Source organism: Saccostrea echinata, unplaced genomic scaffold (assembly GCF_033153115.1).
Source record: "Saccostrea echinata isolate AGI-Se365-2 ecotype Australia unplaced genomic scaffold, CSIRO_AGI_Sech_v1 ptg000028l, whole genome shotgun sequence".
NCBI classification, from domain to species: Eukaryota; Metazoa; Mollusca; class Bivalvia; order Ostreida; family Ostreidae; genus Saccostrea; species Saccostrea echinata.
The window spans coordinates 4,996,710-5,013,737 of NW_026889777.1; the positions used below are offsets into that span (position 1 = coordinate 4,996,710).

The 17,028-nt window shown below is 33.0% G+C and overlaps 1 protein-coding gene across 1 annotated transcript in view; it reads left to right on the forward strand.

The window, feature by feature from the left end:
• Positions 1–2,239: 2,239 nt before the first annotated feature.
• The window catches only part of LOC133193930 (integrin beta-3-like), a 67,045-nt gene continuing 52,256 nt past the window's right edge, over positions 2,240–17,028 (forward strand). Inside the window, exons 1-6 of the mRNA XM_061329844.1 lie at positions 2,240–2,243; positions 9,417–9,499; positions 9,819–9,917; positions 10,621–10,702; positions 13,617–13,751; positions 13,928–14,024. Coding sequence (XP_061185828.1) covers positions 2,240–2,243; positions 9,417–9,499; positions 9,819–9,917; positions 10,621–10,702; positions 13,617–13,751; positions 13,928–14,024 — 500 coding nt within the window. The remainder of the gene's footprint in view (positions 2,244–9,416; positions 9,500–9,818; positions 9,918–10,620; positions 10,703–13,616; positions 13,752–13,927; positions 14,025–17,028) is intronic.

The window sequence follows — 17,028 nt, forward strand, 5'->3', positions numbered from 1 at the left end:
TATATATATATATATATATATATATATATATATATATATATATAAAATTATCTTGTTAAATAAAATGTAGGCCTATAGTAAAGAAATTATTTAAGGAATCACTGACTAGTTAGTGGAGTATGCCAGGGCACTTATATTTCCATTTCAATGTGAAATAAAATTGTAAATTGAGATTTTAAAAATGTAGACTAATAGATTTAAATTACACGAGGCCTTACATGTCAGTTTCAATAGTCCCTGCCCACTGACGTCAAACACAAAGACAGCCGCACGAGAATTACATGCATATTAGGCCTTCTTAGCTCCAGACCTTTCGCTTGGCGAAATTTGCATTCCGGTAGAATGATAAAAAAAATCAACTTAACTAAGTTAAACTTTCAAAGAGTTATCACAGAGAAAACAAATAATACTGGAAATATAAAGGGAAAAAGAATCAAGACAAGGGTAGAAGTACGGAGTACCGGCAGATAATAAGCCAAGGAACTGTGGTGAAGTAAAAGGTGTATGGAAGGGAATTACCGCCAAAAGCCTATTTATCTTGCTTTTATTCTTATTCTGCCTACTTCTTTATTCTTTGTTATTATTGTAACTATATGTTACTTTATTGTTTTCATATTCGTCTTTATTACATTTCACTTTGAACTTTTCTTCATTCTTCATTTTGTCCTTACTTCTATGTTGCTTTATTCTTGTAAATTCGTTCTTCTTTCTTTTAAATTGATACAGTTTCTTTAATAAATAATTATGATAATCTCTATTACAAAATTAATGTAAATTCATTCACGCAAACCATGAAGAGCATTCAACGAAGACGAATACAAGTAGTGTGAATTTAATGCGACATTATAACGCTAGGTGGCAGGGTGTTCGCTGCGAGTGTTGGTAAAATTAGGTACGCAAACCCGGGCCGAGATTATTCGTGATTTTTCAATTTTCTGCCTTAATTAATACTTTATCAATCGAACCCAAATTTTCAAATGATGTATGTTATAGGTTCAGGCATGTACCCGGTGTCGTTTCCCCTGAAGGCTGGCTAGATGGTAAGACTTCGCCCGGAAGACTAGCTATAAAGTGAGACTTCTCCAGGGGAAGTCTCACTATAAATCCAGTCTTCCGGGGGAAAGTCCCACTATATAGTCAGTCTTCCCCCTTCATAGCGAAACTTCCCCCTTTAATTTAGTTTCCGAATATATTTTTTTTATTGTAAAACAATGTTTTTATACTAACGTTTTCAGTATTTGGATAAAAGTTCTCCGTCCTATATGAATGGATAAATAAATCTATGAATAGATAATTAAAACATTTTAATAGTGATTTTTATGATAAAAACATCTTAACCATGCAGGTAAACATAGGTAAACTGCACGTTTCTACGGGTAATGACCTCTTTACTGTTAAACTAATTATGTCTTTTTTTCTTTTGATAAGAATCGTCTCGGAACAATACAATAATCTGCTGTGCACGATAAATTTTTAATGCGCACTTTCATATTGATTCAATTGAAATATTGGGACAATGACTATATAGTGAGCCTTCCGCCCTAAACGATGATAGTGAGACTTCCCCTTCCGTGTTTGGTTTGGATTTTATTTACATGTAAATAAAATCCAAACCAAACACGGAAGGGGAAGTCTCACTATGGTCGTTTAGGACGGAAGGCTCACTATATAATCATTGCCCCCCTCCCCCCGGAGGGGAAATCTCACTATATAGCCAGACTTCCGGGGGGAGGACTCACTATGGGGGAAGTCTCACTATATGACACCGGTAGCATGGGGGGGGGGAGGGGGGCTAGCCACCAACCATTTTTCTAGCCATAACTTTTTACTACTGAAAATGTTCAATGAAAGTCTGGTTGCCCCCCTCCCACTTTTTGTTGCAGGTTAGTCAAATAAGGGCAATGTACGTAGTGATGTATGAGTAAAATTTGGTACTGAAAGAAGTTGGACAACCCCTCCCCCCCCCCCCCACCACCACCACCACCAATAGAATTTTCGAGTTCGAAGATTTTTCCTCTTTTTTTTGTTTGTTTGTTTGTATGTTTGTTTTTTGCTTGTCAAGATTTTTAGGTAAGTTATTTTTTTTCTCTGGCTGCCCCTTTCAAAAACAATACTACGTCTCTAAGTTTTATCTGCATTCGCTGTAAAAATTTCCAATATTTATATTCATGTATTTATATTTTGAAAATCTCAATATTTTAGATTATTTTTGGCGATTTTTGATTTCAAATTTGCTAAGATGGGTAGGCAATATCAAGCCGACATTTTATGTATTTTTTGCCAAACGAGACATCGACAAAATAATTTTTTGAGTTATTCTGATTCAAACACTGTGTGCTTACTAGAGATATTTACTTCTTTATTGAAAAGTGCTATTTCTATACCAAAAAATTAATACATGTTTTCATAAAAACCGGGGGAAGTTCTAGTATGCCCCGGTCTAGCCTGGTGCCGGCCACGCCTACCCATGACGTTCCGCACTACTTTGCAGAACATTCTGGGTTGGCCGAAACTAGACTAGCTCCGGTCCCAAGAATCAGGCGACTGCGTATGAACAGTTATTATCCTGAAAGAAAGAAATGTCAGTTCAGTGGAAGAATATATAGGGGTCCTGAAAAACAACTCAATTTGTAAGGGTAATTTGGGTATATTAGTAATTATCAAAATATTTAATATTTTTTATATCAATAAAACTGAAATTCAATCATTCAACAAATAACTTAAATAGGGTTATATTTTTCAGGTAACAGAAAATACACAATTATTTCGGAGTTTTCCTCATTGGTCCGGTTTTAATGACCCAGATTTTCTTAAAACGTGTAATTTAAAGCAACAAAAACACATTTGAAAGAAGAAATGCTTATAAATAGTTAAAATATAATATTTGACATCAGAATAATTTATAGATTTATTAGCTTTTAGTAAAAAAAACAACAAAAAAAAAAAAAAAAAAAAACAAAAAAAAACAAAAAAAAAAAAAAACAAAAACAAAAACAAAAAAACAAAAAAAACAAAAACACTAAAAATGTCACCTTGATACCGCCTTCCCATCTTACCAACTTGGAAATCAAATATCTTCGAGAAAATCTGAAATACTGAGCATTTTGGGGCAATTTTTTCGCGTACACAAATGAACCTATAACTAACATAACTTGAAAATTTGGGTTCGATTGATAAAGTATTAAGGGAGAAAATTGAAAAATCACGAATAACCTCGGCCCGGGTTTGCGTACCTAATTTTACAAACACTCGCAGCGAACACCCTGCCTCCTAGCGTTATAATGCCGCATTAAATTCACACTACTTGTATTCGTCTTCTTTGAATGCGCTTCATGGTTTGCGTGAATGAATTTACATTTGTAATAGAGACTATCCTAATTATTTATTAAAGAAATTGTATCAATTTAAAAGAAAGAAGAACGAATTTACAAGAATAAAGCAACATAGAAGTAAGGACAAAATGAAGAATGAAAAAAGTTCAAAGTGAAATGTAAAAAAGACGAATATGAAAACAATAAAGTGACATGTAGTAATAATAATAACAAAGAATAAAGAAGTAGGCAGAATAAGAATTAAAGCAAGATAAATAGACTTTTGGCGGTAATTCCCTTCCATAAAGGTGTAGTAATCCTTAATAAGAGTGAGGCACCGAGTACTCAATACAATAGGAACTTGTTTTGTTAACCAGGGGCCCGTTTCATCAAAAGTCGTAAAGAACTACGCACGCTAACTCTCGATTCCCGCCTACATTTTACACCCATTTAATTCAATACTAATGACACTTTGACCGTTGAATCTTTGTTGAATTCAAAGAACAGTTCAATGGTAATTGACTGATGATTTAAATGCCAGTGTTAAATTGTTAATTACCCCTAGTTCCAGCTCTTAAAATAAGGGGGGTTGACGATATTTTCCATTGAAATCGGGCTTTAAGGCATCAACACATTTTAAAATATTCTTGGATATAAATAAATGTTCCTAATCTTTTCTTATGTTTTACGCAAATAAAATTAAACATATATTATTAATAAATTCCAATATTTTAGTAGTAAAACCGTTTGAAATTTGTGGAAAAATAAGCATTTTTGTAGTTTTTTTGTCTGTAAACATATGTCCCCCCCCCCCCCCCCCGTGAAACACAAAAAGCTTTGGTATGAACTGGTGAAATGACAGTCCATATTACCTGTAAAAAGGAATTTTTGTTTCAAGGGGGGGGGGGGAGATGTTTTAAAAATATTTTCCGTTTTTCGTTGATTTCTATAGTGAAAAACACATTCAAGTTTTACCCAAATTATAGAGTTATCTCTCTTTGTTTTCCCAAAGAAGTAATGTTTTATGAAAATTCATAGAAATATTTATTTAGATATGAAAAATCATCCAAATATGTTAACTTTTGAAAATTGACTTGGAGGTAGGCGGGAGAACAATGCTATCGTTCGCAGTTCTTCAAGCCTTAACTTAGGTGTACTTCCGTGGCTTACGCTAAAATTTAGTCGGGCGTAATTAGCGTTCCAAGAAGTGGCGTAAGTCTAGTCGTAAACGATACGCTTAGCCTCAGGACTAAGTACTTGACAACACTGTATTGCACATGCGCGAAAAACATAAATATACGTATTGTGTATAATGTATGTACATGTAGAACAACACACATAAATATATATTAACTTAAAGAAAAATTACAGGAATTTTAGGGACTTTGTAGAAAACATGCATCTTCAATCTAATTATTATAAGATATTAACTAATTACAACATACCATCTGATTAAACTCCAAAATTAAAGGTCTTGGGAAAGGAATAAATGATCTTGTAAATGAATGGAAAGAAAATATTTATTTTGGAATATTTACATTATTCCACCCCCTTCTCGATTTTGATTCAGGAAGAGAGAAAGAGACAGAGAAAGAAAGAGGGGAGGAATAATCCGTTTCAATTTTATGTACTTGTATACATATGTTACTGGGCATATGATGGACTACTAAATTATTAAGAATCGATAAAATAATAAAAAATATGCATCATCATGCAAAAATGATTTTTTTCCCCATTTCTTCTATGGCATGACCGTCGCCCGCGTGGCGCAGTGGTTAGAGAGTCTGCTCTAGAGTCGCGAAGTAAGGAGTTGATCCTTACGTCGCTGGTTCGAATCCCCCTGTGGGACGTGGAGACCGGTCCTTCGGAAGAGACCGTGTAAACCGAGGTCCCGTGTCGCAGTAGGTGCTGGCACGAAAAAGATCCCTCACTGCTCAATGGCCATAAGTGCCGAGTATAGGACAAAATTTGCAGCTTTCAAAATTCTCGAGAGGGACGTTAAACAACATACAATCAATCAATCAATCTATGGCATGACCTGGTACGCCATTCCGTTTGTTCCTAAAAATTGTAGTATTTATTTTTAAAAATGCGGATTCTTTTTTATTTTTCCCGATAAAAAAGGCAGAAATTTATCATTCATTTTTTAAACATTAATATATTGTCATACATGGGCGTAATAATTGTAAAATTACAGTCATTTCCGAGTCAAGTTTCTCGGACAGATGATTCTCAGAAGCTTTCGAGTGACTTACTGCCCCTAGTCTCTAAGGTAAAATCCTCTTTGATTTATATTCAATATAAGGATATATTGACTTTCCAGTATATTCACAAATAAATGGAATCTTTTTTGTCTTTTGAACGTTAACAACTTTTTCTGGACGCAGGCTCGGGTTGTGATTTTTTTCAAGGGGTTAGGGGGGTCATCAATTTAAAAACATTCCATCTGAGAAACTTGTTAACACATGATTTTCTTTCCCAAACCTGATAATCTTATTTCGGGGGAGGGGGGTCCTTCCCTTAAATTCTTAAACTTCATACCAACCACTATCTTAACACAAACAGGAGTTCAAGGTAATTTTTTATTTTTTACTTACTTTACTCTAGATTTGTACATAAATAACTCCGCAAATTGCGGCGAAGGGGACTGGACCCCCTCCCTGACCCCTCTAGATCCACGCATGTAGACTTGGAGTAAATAAGAAATGGAGTTTTCGAGCACGATAAGTTGTTTTTAAAAAAGCCTCCTTGGTTTTACGATGAGTTAAAAAATTATATTTAAATTTATCTAAATATAGATATTAACCATAGCTAAAGAAGATAACTGTGCTTTTGTGGAAGAAATACTTTTTTCAATAAAAATGTGTTTTGAAAAATATTTTTTTTCAAATTAGACATTTTTAATAGGTTCCTTTTCAGTGAATGACACAAAATGTATATCGTATACCTCATACTCAAAATACAACAATCAAATGTGTATAAATTCGGGATTGTCAAAACTTAAGAGATTGTGTTAAAATGAACCCCTAATAAAGCAATCTTTTATGAAGAAATTTATTAAAGTTATGTTAATACTGCATGTATATATCAACTACCTCCCCGAGTGAGTGTAACCCCCCCCCCCCTCCCCAGTTTCCGCTCCCCCAAATCTTCATAGTTTTTGAAATTAAATAATGCATCGTTTGTATTAAAAAGACTTCTTAGAGCCGTAATTCTTCTTAAGGAATGGCTTTAGTAAACTCGCTTTATTTTATGTTAACACCCGAACTTACGCCTTCCCACAAGTAGACGTAACATTTTGGCCTAACTTTAGTCCGGTGTAAAGATACGCTATTTCATGAAACGCAAATCTTGGTGCTAGTCCCGACTTCACGCCGGCGTAGCGCTACGACTAGGTGTACGACCTTTGATGAAACGGGCCCCAGGTGCATGAGGCCCAGTCATATAAAACCCTGTAACAAAACACTCCTGCTTGTATCTCCACCTTATAATGAAAAAGAACTCAGGACAAGTATCCCCGTAAATAATAATCAATAATCATCGTTGTAAATAATATAGATTCTAAACAGGGCGGGTGTGATCAGTCCACAGGGGATGATTACTCTTCCATGGCACCAAATCCAACCTCTGATGTATTTTGGAGGTCCGTGTTTGCCCAACTTGCTCTGCTCCCGATTTGTATTGTGTCAATGAAATTTTGAGCTTGATTACTGTTCGCTATCTCCATTGAGATATATTCGCTATTTGTTTCTCAGTAATTAATTATAAGCTAAAGAAGAGCAACAGGAAAATTATATTTGTCTGAATTGTGACCCTTTATCCCTTGAAAACGAACTATAAGGTTAAACGTTACATACATTAAGCCAAGGAAGACCACTTTGTTAAACTTTAAACCAAAGCAGAATCGCATATAATACTTTATTTTCTATCATGTACTACTTCAACATTTTATGTTAAAATTAATGTAATATTTGACTGTACGAAGTGTAATCTGTCGATTTTTCGCTAGATGTTTTTTTTATAAACACACACTTTTCAGTTTTAATTTTATGTTCTGGAAAGTAAATACATCTAGTTGATCCGAACAATAATTCCCTACTCAAATTAAGGAATAACTGTCTAGTTTTATTTGTTTTATGATGTGATCAATAAGTTTGCTCGCGTGATAATTTGCATAAACGCCAAAGGATTTTATGCGTATAATTATCACGCAAGCAAACTGTTGATCATAATCATAAAAACAAAACGCCAAATATTTTTTCCTTACATTTACATTTTTACCTGACCCTGATTCCATAAAAAATATTTAATAATAGGAAATTTCAGCATCCCTGCCAGTTGTATTACTATAAGCAACACACAGCGAGAAAGCATGCAGTTCTGTGACGTAGTGAGCAAATCGCTTAATGAGGATATGAAGCTATTACCTTATTTGGAGTTTTATCTCAGACAAAGACATTAGAAAATGTAAACATTATAGCATAAATTTCAAGTTTTGTAAATTCTGTTTCTTTAGCAAACAATTCAGAGAAAAAACCGATTGTATCACTTATGAAAAGGTTCCTGTATGTGTTATTGAAACGCTTTCAGCTCCTCGATCCTTATATTATGAGTAAAGGCACAGCTAGAGAGGAAGAGTGGAGATAAGGAAGGTCCTGAAAATTTCTAGACATTTACAGAATCATTTTCACCACAAAGAACATATGATACTGTAAAGAACTGCAAACGAAAGTATTGTTCTCCCGCCTATCTCCAAGTCAATTTTCAAAATTTAACACTTGAATGATTTTCAGGTCTATATAGATATTTATATGAATTTTCATAAAACATTACTTCTTTGGAAAAACAAAGAGAGATAACTCTATAATTTTGGTGATACTTGTGTTTTTCACTATAGAAATCAACGGAAAACGGAAAATATTTTTAAAACATCTTCCCTCCCCCCCTTGAAACAAAAATTCCTTTTAACCGGTAATATGGGTTGTCATTTCACAAAATACCAAAGCTTTTTGTGTTTCAAGGGGGGGGGGGGGCATAAGTCTACAGACAAAGACTACAAAAATGCTTATTTTTTCACCAATTTCAAAGGGGTTTACACCTGAAATATTGTATTTAGATAATAATATATGTTTAATTTTATAAGGGTAAAACATAAGAAAAGGTTTAAGGAACATTTATTCATATCCAAGAATATCTTAAAATGTGGTGATGCTTTAGAGCCCGATTTCAATGAAAAATATCGTCTACCTCCCTTTTTTAAAGAGCTGGAATTAGGGGTAATTAACTATTTAACACTTGCATTAAAATTATCAGTCAATTACCATTGAACTATTTGCATTCAACAAAGATTTTACGGCCAAATTGCCATTAGTATTGAATTAAATACCGTAGGTGTAAAATGTAGGCGGGAATCGAGAGTTAGCGTGCGTAGTTCTTCACATATTTTCGTCGGGACAAATTTTAGTATTTTGAAGAAAACTATAAGGGTTCGTGGGGATTTTATGTTGTTGAAGAAATGTTGAATAGTCATGTTTATGACATTTTACATTTCGTGGTGGACATGAATTCGTGGCTCTCTTAATACCTCGAAAACAACAAAAATTAAACATAAATGAAAATGTGCCATTATATGTAATATATGTAAATTTATTTTGCCATTATACATGCGTCAAAATTTCATTCGAATTAGCTTCGCTCAGCGTTAGCACGGAGTTAATGCAAGTAATTTGATGCGCAGTAAATTATATTCAAATTAAACTAATTGCATTAAATTCTCCATGTGAAAGCGGTTCAAATTTTAAAAGTATACTTACAAATTAAAATCTCCGTGTGAATAGGGAATAAGTTCTGGATCAAACTTGATACATCATATCATTCTGCATGCTTCACCAAAAAAGCATCGTTTTACTCCCTCCCTGTGCATTCGGAGAACTACATAAGGACCCTAAAGGAATATATCACTGGCAGTATAAAATGTGATGTAATCAGGAAGGTTATTAATAACGTATGTAACTCGTATGATTTTTTTTGATAAACATTACCAATAAAAAAATTGGAGAAAACTAAGGTAATTCAATGACTTCTTATTACGACACTCTTTAACAGTCAACATCACCCATGGCAAGTGCACTGGATCCCGATGCGGAGAATGCCTCATTAAAGACGGATGCTCCTGGTGTAAAGACACGGTAATATGAGAGAGAGAGAGAGAGAGAGAGAGAGAGAGAGAGAGAGAGAGAGAGAGAGAAAGAGAGAGAGAGAGAGAGAGAGAGAGAGAGAGAGTCTAAATGAGAAATTACCAAATTTATTATGCGAGTCAAAACCCTTGCATGACAATGGTTTTGCTGAAATAGATTTTAAATAATGCCATCAAATTTTCATAAAAGCAAGAAGCAAAAGAAAGTATAGGCTTAGCTGGCTTAATGTTGAGCGTTTGTTTCATTTCTTGTTGATAGGCATAACATTGTCACTGAATACATGTACATGTTAGCCTTTTTTTATACACAGAATTTTACATCAATGCGATGTGCAAATGAATCTCAGTTGAAGACAGGGAACTGCACAAACATAGTTACCAGAAAAGCCCATAAAATGAAGCTGGTGGAGGTACTCTTTAATATATATATATATATATATATATATATATATATATATATATATATATATATATATATATATATATATATATATATATATATATATATATATATATATATATGTGTGTGTACTTTAAAAGGGGTATGGACACACTTGCGTTGCATGTTATTTTGTTTTAAACTTTGAATTTCTGTTTTTATTTTAAAACTATCTTCAGTTTAATGATTTGATCTATCATGAAAATTTCTTGATTATGGCTTTAATAACTTTTATTAATTCACCGCAGAATTCCTACTTAAAGTTTTTAGTTTTGATGCTTTTCACAAAAAGAAATTTCTAAACACGTTTTAATAATATATCGGTCTCAAACGCTCTAGCTAAATGTAAACCATGGAATTCTAAAATTTCAAAGATATTAACTTTAAATTTATGCCCTTGCAATTTTAAAACTAATTAAAACGAAGAATAAATCTCGTAAACCTACTCATCAGATGATCAGAAATATACAACATGCACACGTGTGTCTCAAAGTTGAATTTATTTACGGTAAAAAAATCTTTCAGAGGAAGACCACTTCAAAAACTTTAAGGACAATATTACAATTTGCAAATATTATTGTAGCACTGCAATGTAAATATCTTTGTAAGATTTTGCTTAATACTAAATTTCTAAACATACTGAAAGTTCCAATAGGTATGTTATTTCTTTTCAGAACAACGACTTTTCTGATGGAGGGACACGGCAAGATTCTGTTCAGATAAAGCCACAACACGTAAAAATTAGACTAGTTCCCAGTAGGTTCTCTTTCTAATCTAGTTCCATGTAGTCTTAGTTTCTGACACATCTGTTTCATATTTGGATATTTTACTTGAAAAAGACGTTGATGGTAATCTATCAACCAAGCTTTATGATAAACGTGATGACTTTAACTTTTCAATCGTCAACTTCCCTTACTTATGCAGCAATATACCTTCATCGCCTGCATACGGGATATATATCTCTCAGTTGATTCGATAGGCAAGAGCATGCTCTACGTATGAACAATTTCTAAAACGAGGTAAATTATTGACAAACAAGTTGATGAACCAAGAATATCAGCTGTCTCGTTTAAAGTCATCATTTCGTAAGTTCTATGGTCGATATAATGACCTTGTTAGCAGATACAATTTATCATTGAGTCAAATGCTGACTGACGTTTTTCATACTATTTGTTAGGCCATTTTCTACACACTGAATTGCCGACGGATTTTTCCGTTATTTCCCGATGATGACAAGGAGCACACGGCGGGTGTGACCGGTCGGCAGGGGATGCTCACTCCTCCATGGCACCTGATCCCACCTCTGATGTTTTGGAGGTCCGTGTTTGCTCTGGTCCTATTTTGTATTGTTATATGGACTTTTGAGCTTGAATATTGTTCGTCATCTCCATATATTTCATTTCTTAAACTTTTTACTTGTAGGTGTAAACCTGGAATTGGTTCCTTCTATTTGTGATCTTAAAACAGATCTCTAAAAATAAGTGTTATGATTTAGGAGGGATTTTTTATTCATCATAATAATCAAAGTATATATGCAAAAATGTTCTTTCTTCGAATTGTGATGTTAGGAATTTAAAAGATCATATTTTTCCTTTTTGTTTACCATACCATTGTACAACATGACGCATAAATGGTAAACAGAGCATAAAAATCTAGAGGAAACTACATTTTAGTGGAGAATCAGCGTAGGAAAATATCACATAAATTGATTTTTGAATGAACTGCAGATCAATAATTTAGTTAACAGTTTGGAACAATCAAAGCATTATAATTGTTTTCTGAGTAAATATTAAGGTAATACAAAACACCCATGAAATCTATTTTAACTAATTTCCTACAAGTACACTAAAAAAAGAATAATATCACTATAATGTCAATATAATGATCTTTGTCAGGAAATTAATAACCTGTATCACGTTTTTTGCCATATTTTACAAAAATTTAGAGAATCCTATATATTGGTTATTTGAGAGCCTAAATTTTAGAATGTGTTTATGTCATCTACATGCAATATGGCAGACTGTTGTTAAATGTAAAGTAACTTTTAATCCGTTTATAGCTGAGAGCTGATATTTGAACATATTTTTAAAGAGTATCCATTTTCTATGCACAAAAAAGGTCAAAGTCATACCGGTATTTAGAGGCCAAAGTTCAAATATTGTGATGTTTTCTACTTTTCTACTGATTCTTTTAATTTTTTGCATTGAATATAATTTTAAATGGCCAAAATATCTGAGACTGTCGGTTCAATGTTCCTCATTTTAACACATTTTAATCTGGGTTCCATTTCAATCATTTTGTTGATTTTTTGTAAAAATTGAATCATACATTTTCTCTTAAGAAAACAAAGTGTAGCATATTTACGTGTAAATTTTCAATTCTTGGGCTATGTATGTTCTATTTTTTCATAACATTTTTCTTAAATATAAGAAAAGAATTACACAAATTTGCAATAGATTGATCGGTAATTTTTAAAAAATGCATATCCTAAAGTGCAATATCTGATTTCACTTCTTACAGGGGTCTGATAGGGCATATTTCAAACTATGTGGGCAAAATATGTGCGGTTGATTGTTTTCAAATTACATGCAAAGAGAGATTTTGTATCCTAGAACAAAATTTCAGAGTTTCAAAGAAATTGAATTTGAGGAAAAATGTGGCCTATCTGTTGTGTACTATCTCAGATCCATAATTAGGTATTTAAATTTTTTAATATTAGAAATAGTTATGGTTTTCCAAACAAATTACAGTCTTGTACATATTGGATCTCTACATGTCTTTTTTCCATCGTAAGTGAAAATAAGACAAAATTAATTGAATTAAGCTTTTAAAAAGTAATTATTCCTAAAAATAATTCAGAGAATATGGAGAAATTTGGGTTATCTGATATTTATACTGCTCAAAAAAAAAAGAAAAAAAAGAAAAAAAAAAGAACAACGCATAGTAAAATTTTAGTAACACATTAAGACATAAAGGCTACTTAGTGGAATGATGTATTGATAATAAAGAAATGAGATAAAGTGAACGATATGTCTACAATCTTAATTAAGATCTAAATCTGTCATAAGTACTGAAGGATTTTACAATCATGGAAATTTCAAGGTCATTAAAGATACATATTTAGCCTAAAACGTAATTCCCAATGGACACAGATGAGTATATTTAATGCACAAGAATGCTAGACCCCACTTTAAATGTAGAGCTTGGGTCAGTTTTTGCTGGGTCTGGGGATAGGGGATTCTTCTTAATATTTTTTTATCCTAAAGGCAAGGAAAGATATATTGACCTTAAATCGATCTTCTACAAAGAAAAATGGTCAACATTAATTTAATTCATTAGATACCATCAGTAAGTGATATGTCTTCTTCATTAGGTGAAAATTGTATCATTTTTAAATATAAATGATATGAAAAGAACCAATCCTCAAATAAAGCCTTGTGAAAACTTGTAGGTTTAATTCAGTAAAAAGTAAAAAAAAAAAACCCAACATTTCTCTTGACTTTTACAAATTTAAATTGCCACCTATATATCTAATTTTAAGTTTTTCATATCATAAGTCATTAGAAGGAATAATTCTTGCAAAAAATCTCCAAAAATTATTTTAAGTAGAAGTGCCTAATTTTATTTCTATTGAATATTGAAATAAAATATTTAAAATGGTATCTTTCAGACAAGGAATTTACAGGACTCAAAATACAATACAAAATTGCAAAGAATTTTCCTTTGGACTTATACTTTTTGAATGATCCCTCATATACCATGATCGAACTAAAGGAAAAATTATCAACACTCGCCAGGGAAATTGGTATGTCTTGCAATTTATCTATTTTAAATTTTAATCAAAATGAATTTCTATATTCAAACTTATTGGACTTACCGGTAATAAAATCAGAGAGAGAGAGAGAGAGAGAGAGAGAGAGAGAGAGAGAGAGAGAATTCCTTGCTTATAAGATGCTTAAAGAATTATTCTATGTTTTGTAGCCCAAGATATAAAAAATCTAACAACAAATTTTCAGTTTGGGCTAGGAACAGCCATGGATAAAGTCATTTTGCCATTTACACGAACGTCAACTAAATAGTAAGTTTTTACTACATAACAATCTCCTCTGATTCAAGAGAAATGCATAATCACAAAAAGGTCCAGTTTCGTATTCTACCATATTTCAAGCTGAAGTCCACAGCTTGTATTTCTTAACATTAAACATCGACTATTGCTTCCAAACTTTTTAATTACGAAAAACTCTACAATGCCTAGATATCGCATGTCTGATACATAATCCTCCTATGTGTTCATGTTCTTCTTCGCCCTACAACTATAGTCCTGCTGGACACGTCATTACTGGTGATGTAAACATAGTTAATAATGAAGACCTTAAATCCCTTATTTTAAAAGGGCCAAAATTTAGGGAACCCTGTTCTTTTAACTGGCATCATAATTTTATAAATATTATGAATTTTCTGGAAGATTACGCCAAGCGATAGGCCAAACACGAAAAAGAAGACATTGACACTTTGTCAGAATGTATTAAGAGCATCAGATGGATGTTGAAATCTCACATTAAGCGATTGAGGGGCTGTGTGAAAACTATTTATCCAAAGAACTTGGAAATTTTAAAATCACAAAATTGAACTAAAATCAATAGCATCAAAACGAATTTGTAACACTTTATACAACCATTCCCCACGATAAATTGAAGTCCAGGCTTTTTGACATCAAAGACAGCTGCTTTTTCAATAAAAATGGAACTCGTGAATATACTTACCTTGTTAGTGGTCATTTACAATATTATTTGGTTAAAAAGCACTCTGATTGTACACACAGGTACTCTGAAGTTGGTATTTAAAAGATGTTTGAGTTTCTGATTGACAATATCTATGTGGATTTTGGAGATCAGGTCTTTCAACAATCTGTTGGAATTCCCATGGGTACCAAATGCAACCCCCTATCAGTTGACCTATTTATGTGTTCATATGAAGCAGAATATTTTAAAAAACTTAAACATGAGAAAATACTTGCTGTGGCCTTCAACCGACGTTTTGATATATCGACGACGTATTATCAATTAACAATTGTTACTTTCATTCATATGTCGACTCGATATATATCCCAGTACTAGTGAGCTTGAAAAAAAAAGATACCACAGATTCTGACACATCTGTTTCGTATTTGGATATTTTACTTGAAAAAGACATTAATGATAACCTAAAAACAAAGCTTTATGATAAACATGATGACTTCAACTTTTCAATCGTCAACTTCCCTTACTTATGTAGCAATATACCCTTATCACCTGGATACGGGATTTATGTCTCTCAGTTGATTCGATAGGCAAGAGCATGCTCTACGTATGAACAATTTCTAAAATGAGGCAAGCTATTGAAACAAGTTGATGAAACAAGGATATCAACAGGCCAGTTTGAAGTCATCATTTTGCAAGTTTTTATGTCGATTCAATGACCTTGTCATCACACACAATCTATCATTGATTCAAATGCTGACTGGCGATTTTCATTCTAATTGTTAGGCCATTATTTATACACTGAACTGTCTATGGATTTTTCCGTTTTTTTCGATGATGACAAGGAGCACACGGCGGGTGTGACCGGTCGGCAGGGGATGCTCACTCCTCCATGACACCTGATCCCACCTCTAAATTTTGAGGTCCGTGTTTGCTCTGCTCCAAATTTGTATCGTTTTATTGGACTTTCGAGATTGAATACTGTTCGTTATCTTCATATTTCATTCATAGACAAAAATAAACAAAATGATGAAAGCTTGAAAAAAGAATATGGAATATGATTTGTTAAATTTTACATGGATGCTTACCTCATGGTCAAATTACAGACATTTGTTAATAAAAATACTTTAACTTTAAAGTCATTTGATATTTGTACTTTTTGCAGTCGATACTTTGAATATATTTAAGGTCTTTCGTCACAACGGAAGACCTTCTACTGATTCTGATGGTTAAGATTATTATTCTTTTTTTTTTCTTCTCCTTTCTAGACGCCAACTTTGAGGCCTCATATCTCGCTCATTTCTCAACGGATTTTGCTCAAATTTGCAGGGTTTATAGACGTTACAAAACTCTATCAAAATGCTGTCAAACGTCAAAAGTCCACTTCCGCTTTTGGGTTATCTCCCTTTCAATGAAAATTTCGGGGTTTCGTTTCCAGAAAAAAGACTCAGAGACTAAAAAAGCTGGAGCAGAAATACTACTGAATTTGAATAATAGAAGCATTGAAGTTGTGCACATCTATTTTTGTTTTTTATTTCTGCGTTCAAAATGGCGCTAGATAGGGGTAAAAAATTAGAACGCCTAAAAGCGCGAAAATTTACACATATTTTCCTATGTATCTTTTAAACTAAAAATATTTTGTAAAGACATGTTGAATAAAAGTTGTGCACAATTTTAAGGTCTTTCATTTGGCACTACCAAAAAGGAGCTGGTCCCTAAAATTAGGGATCTAGGGTCCTTGAAAGTTTTCGTTTTATAACTCAAAAACAGTAAATATTTCGAGATAACTGTCGCTTAAAAGTTGTTCTTTAACATATTATTGATCTCATGAACTTGTTATTTTGCTCGAGTCTTGTTTAATAAATGAGCTAGAAGCTTGACCCATTTACAGGTAACTAGTTTCATTAGACAAGTGAAGGTGAAATCTTTATGCGCATAACTGAAATAAACTTGCTATAAATGATAAACCTATCCAAAATAGATACTAATATTACTTTGTAATGAGTTTTTACGTGTTCTGTGGCTTCATTCCAAATTATTGAGTCACACATTTTCAATACGTCTCGGGATTTGTTTTTGTTTATAATTACGTAACCGATCACGCGTGACCTAGATCCAGTGATCAGTGGCCGTACACTAAACAGGCAATGCCTTTCTAAATCTATTTTGCAAACTCAACGATGCACGGATAATTGTGTTTTTTAATCATATCGGATCTTCAAATTATCTCATCTTATCTATGTTGGTCAAGTTGGTGATATACTTATTAAATTATTGTGGCGGAAATCACAAGAGATCCAGACCTGCGTTCGTAAACAAAACATCTTTTAGTCGTTTAATGTT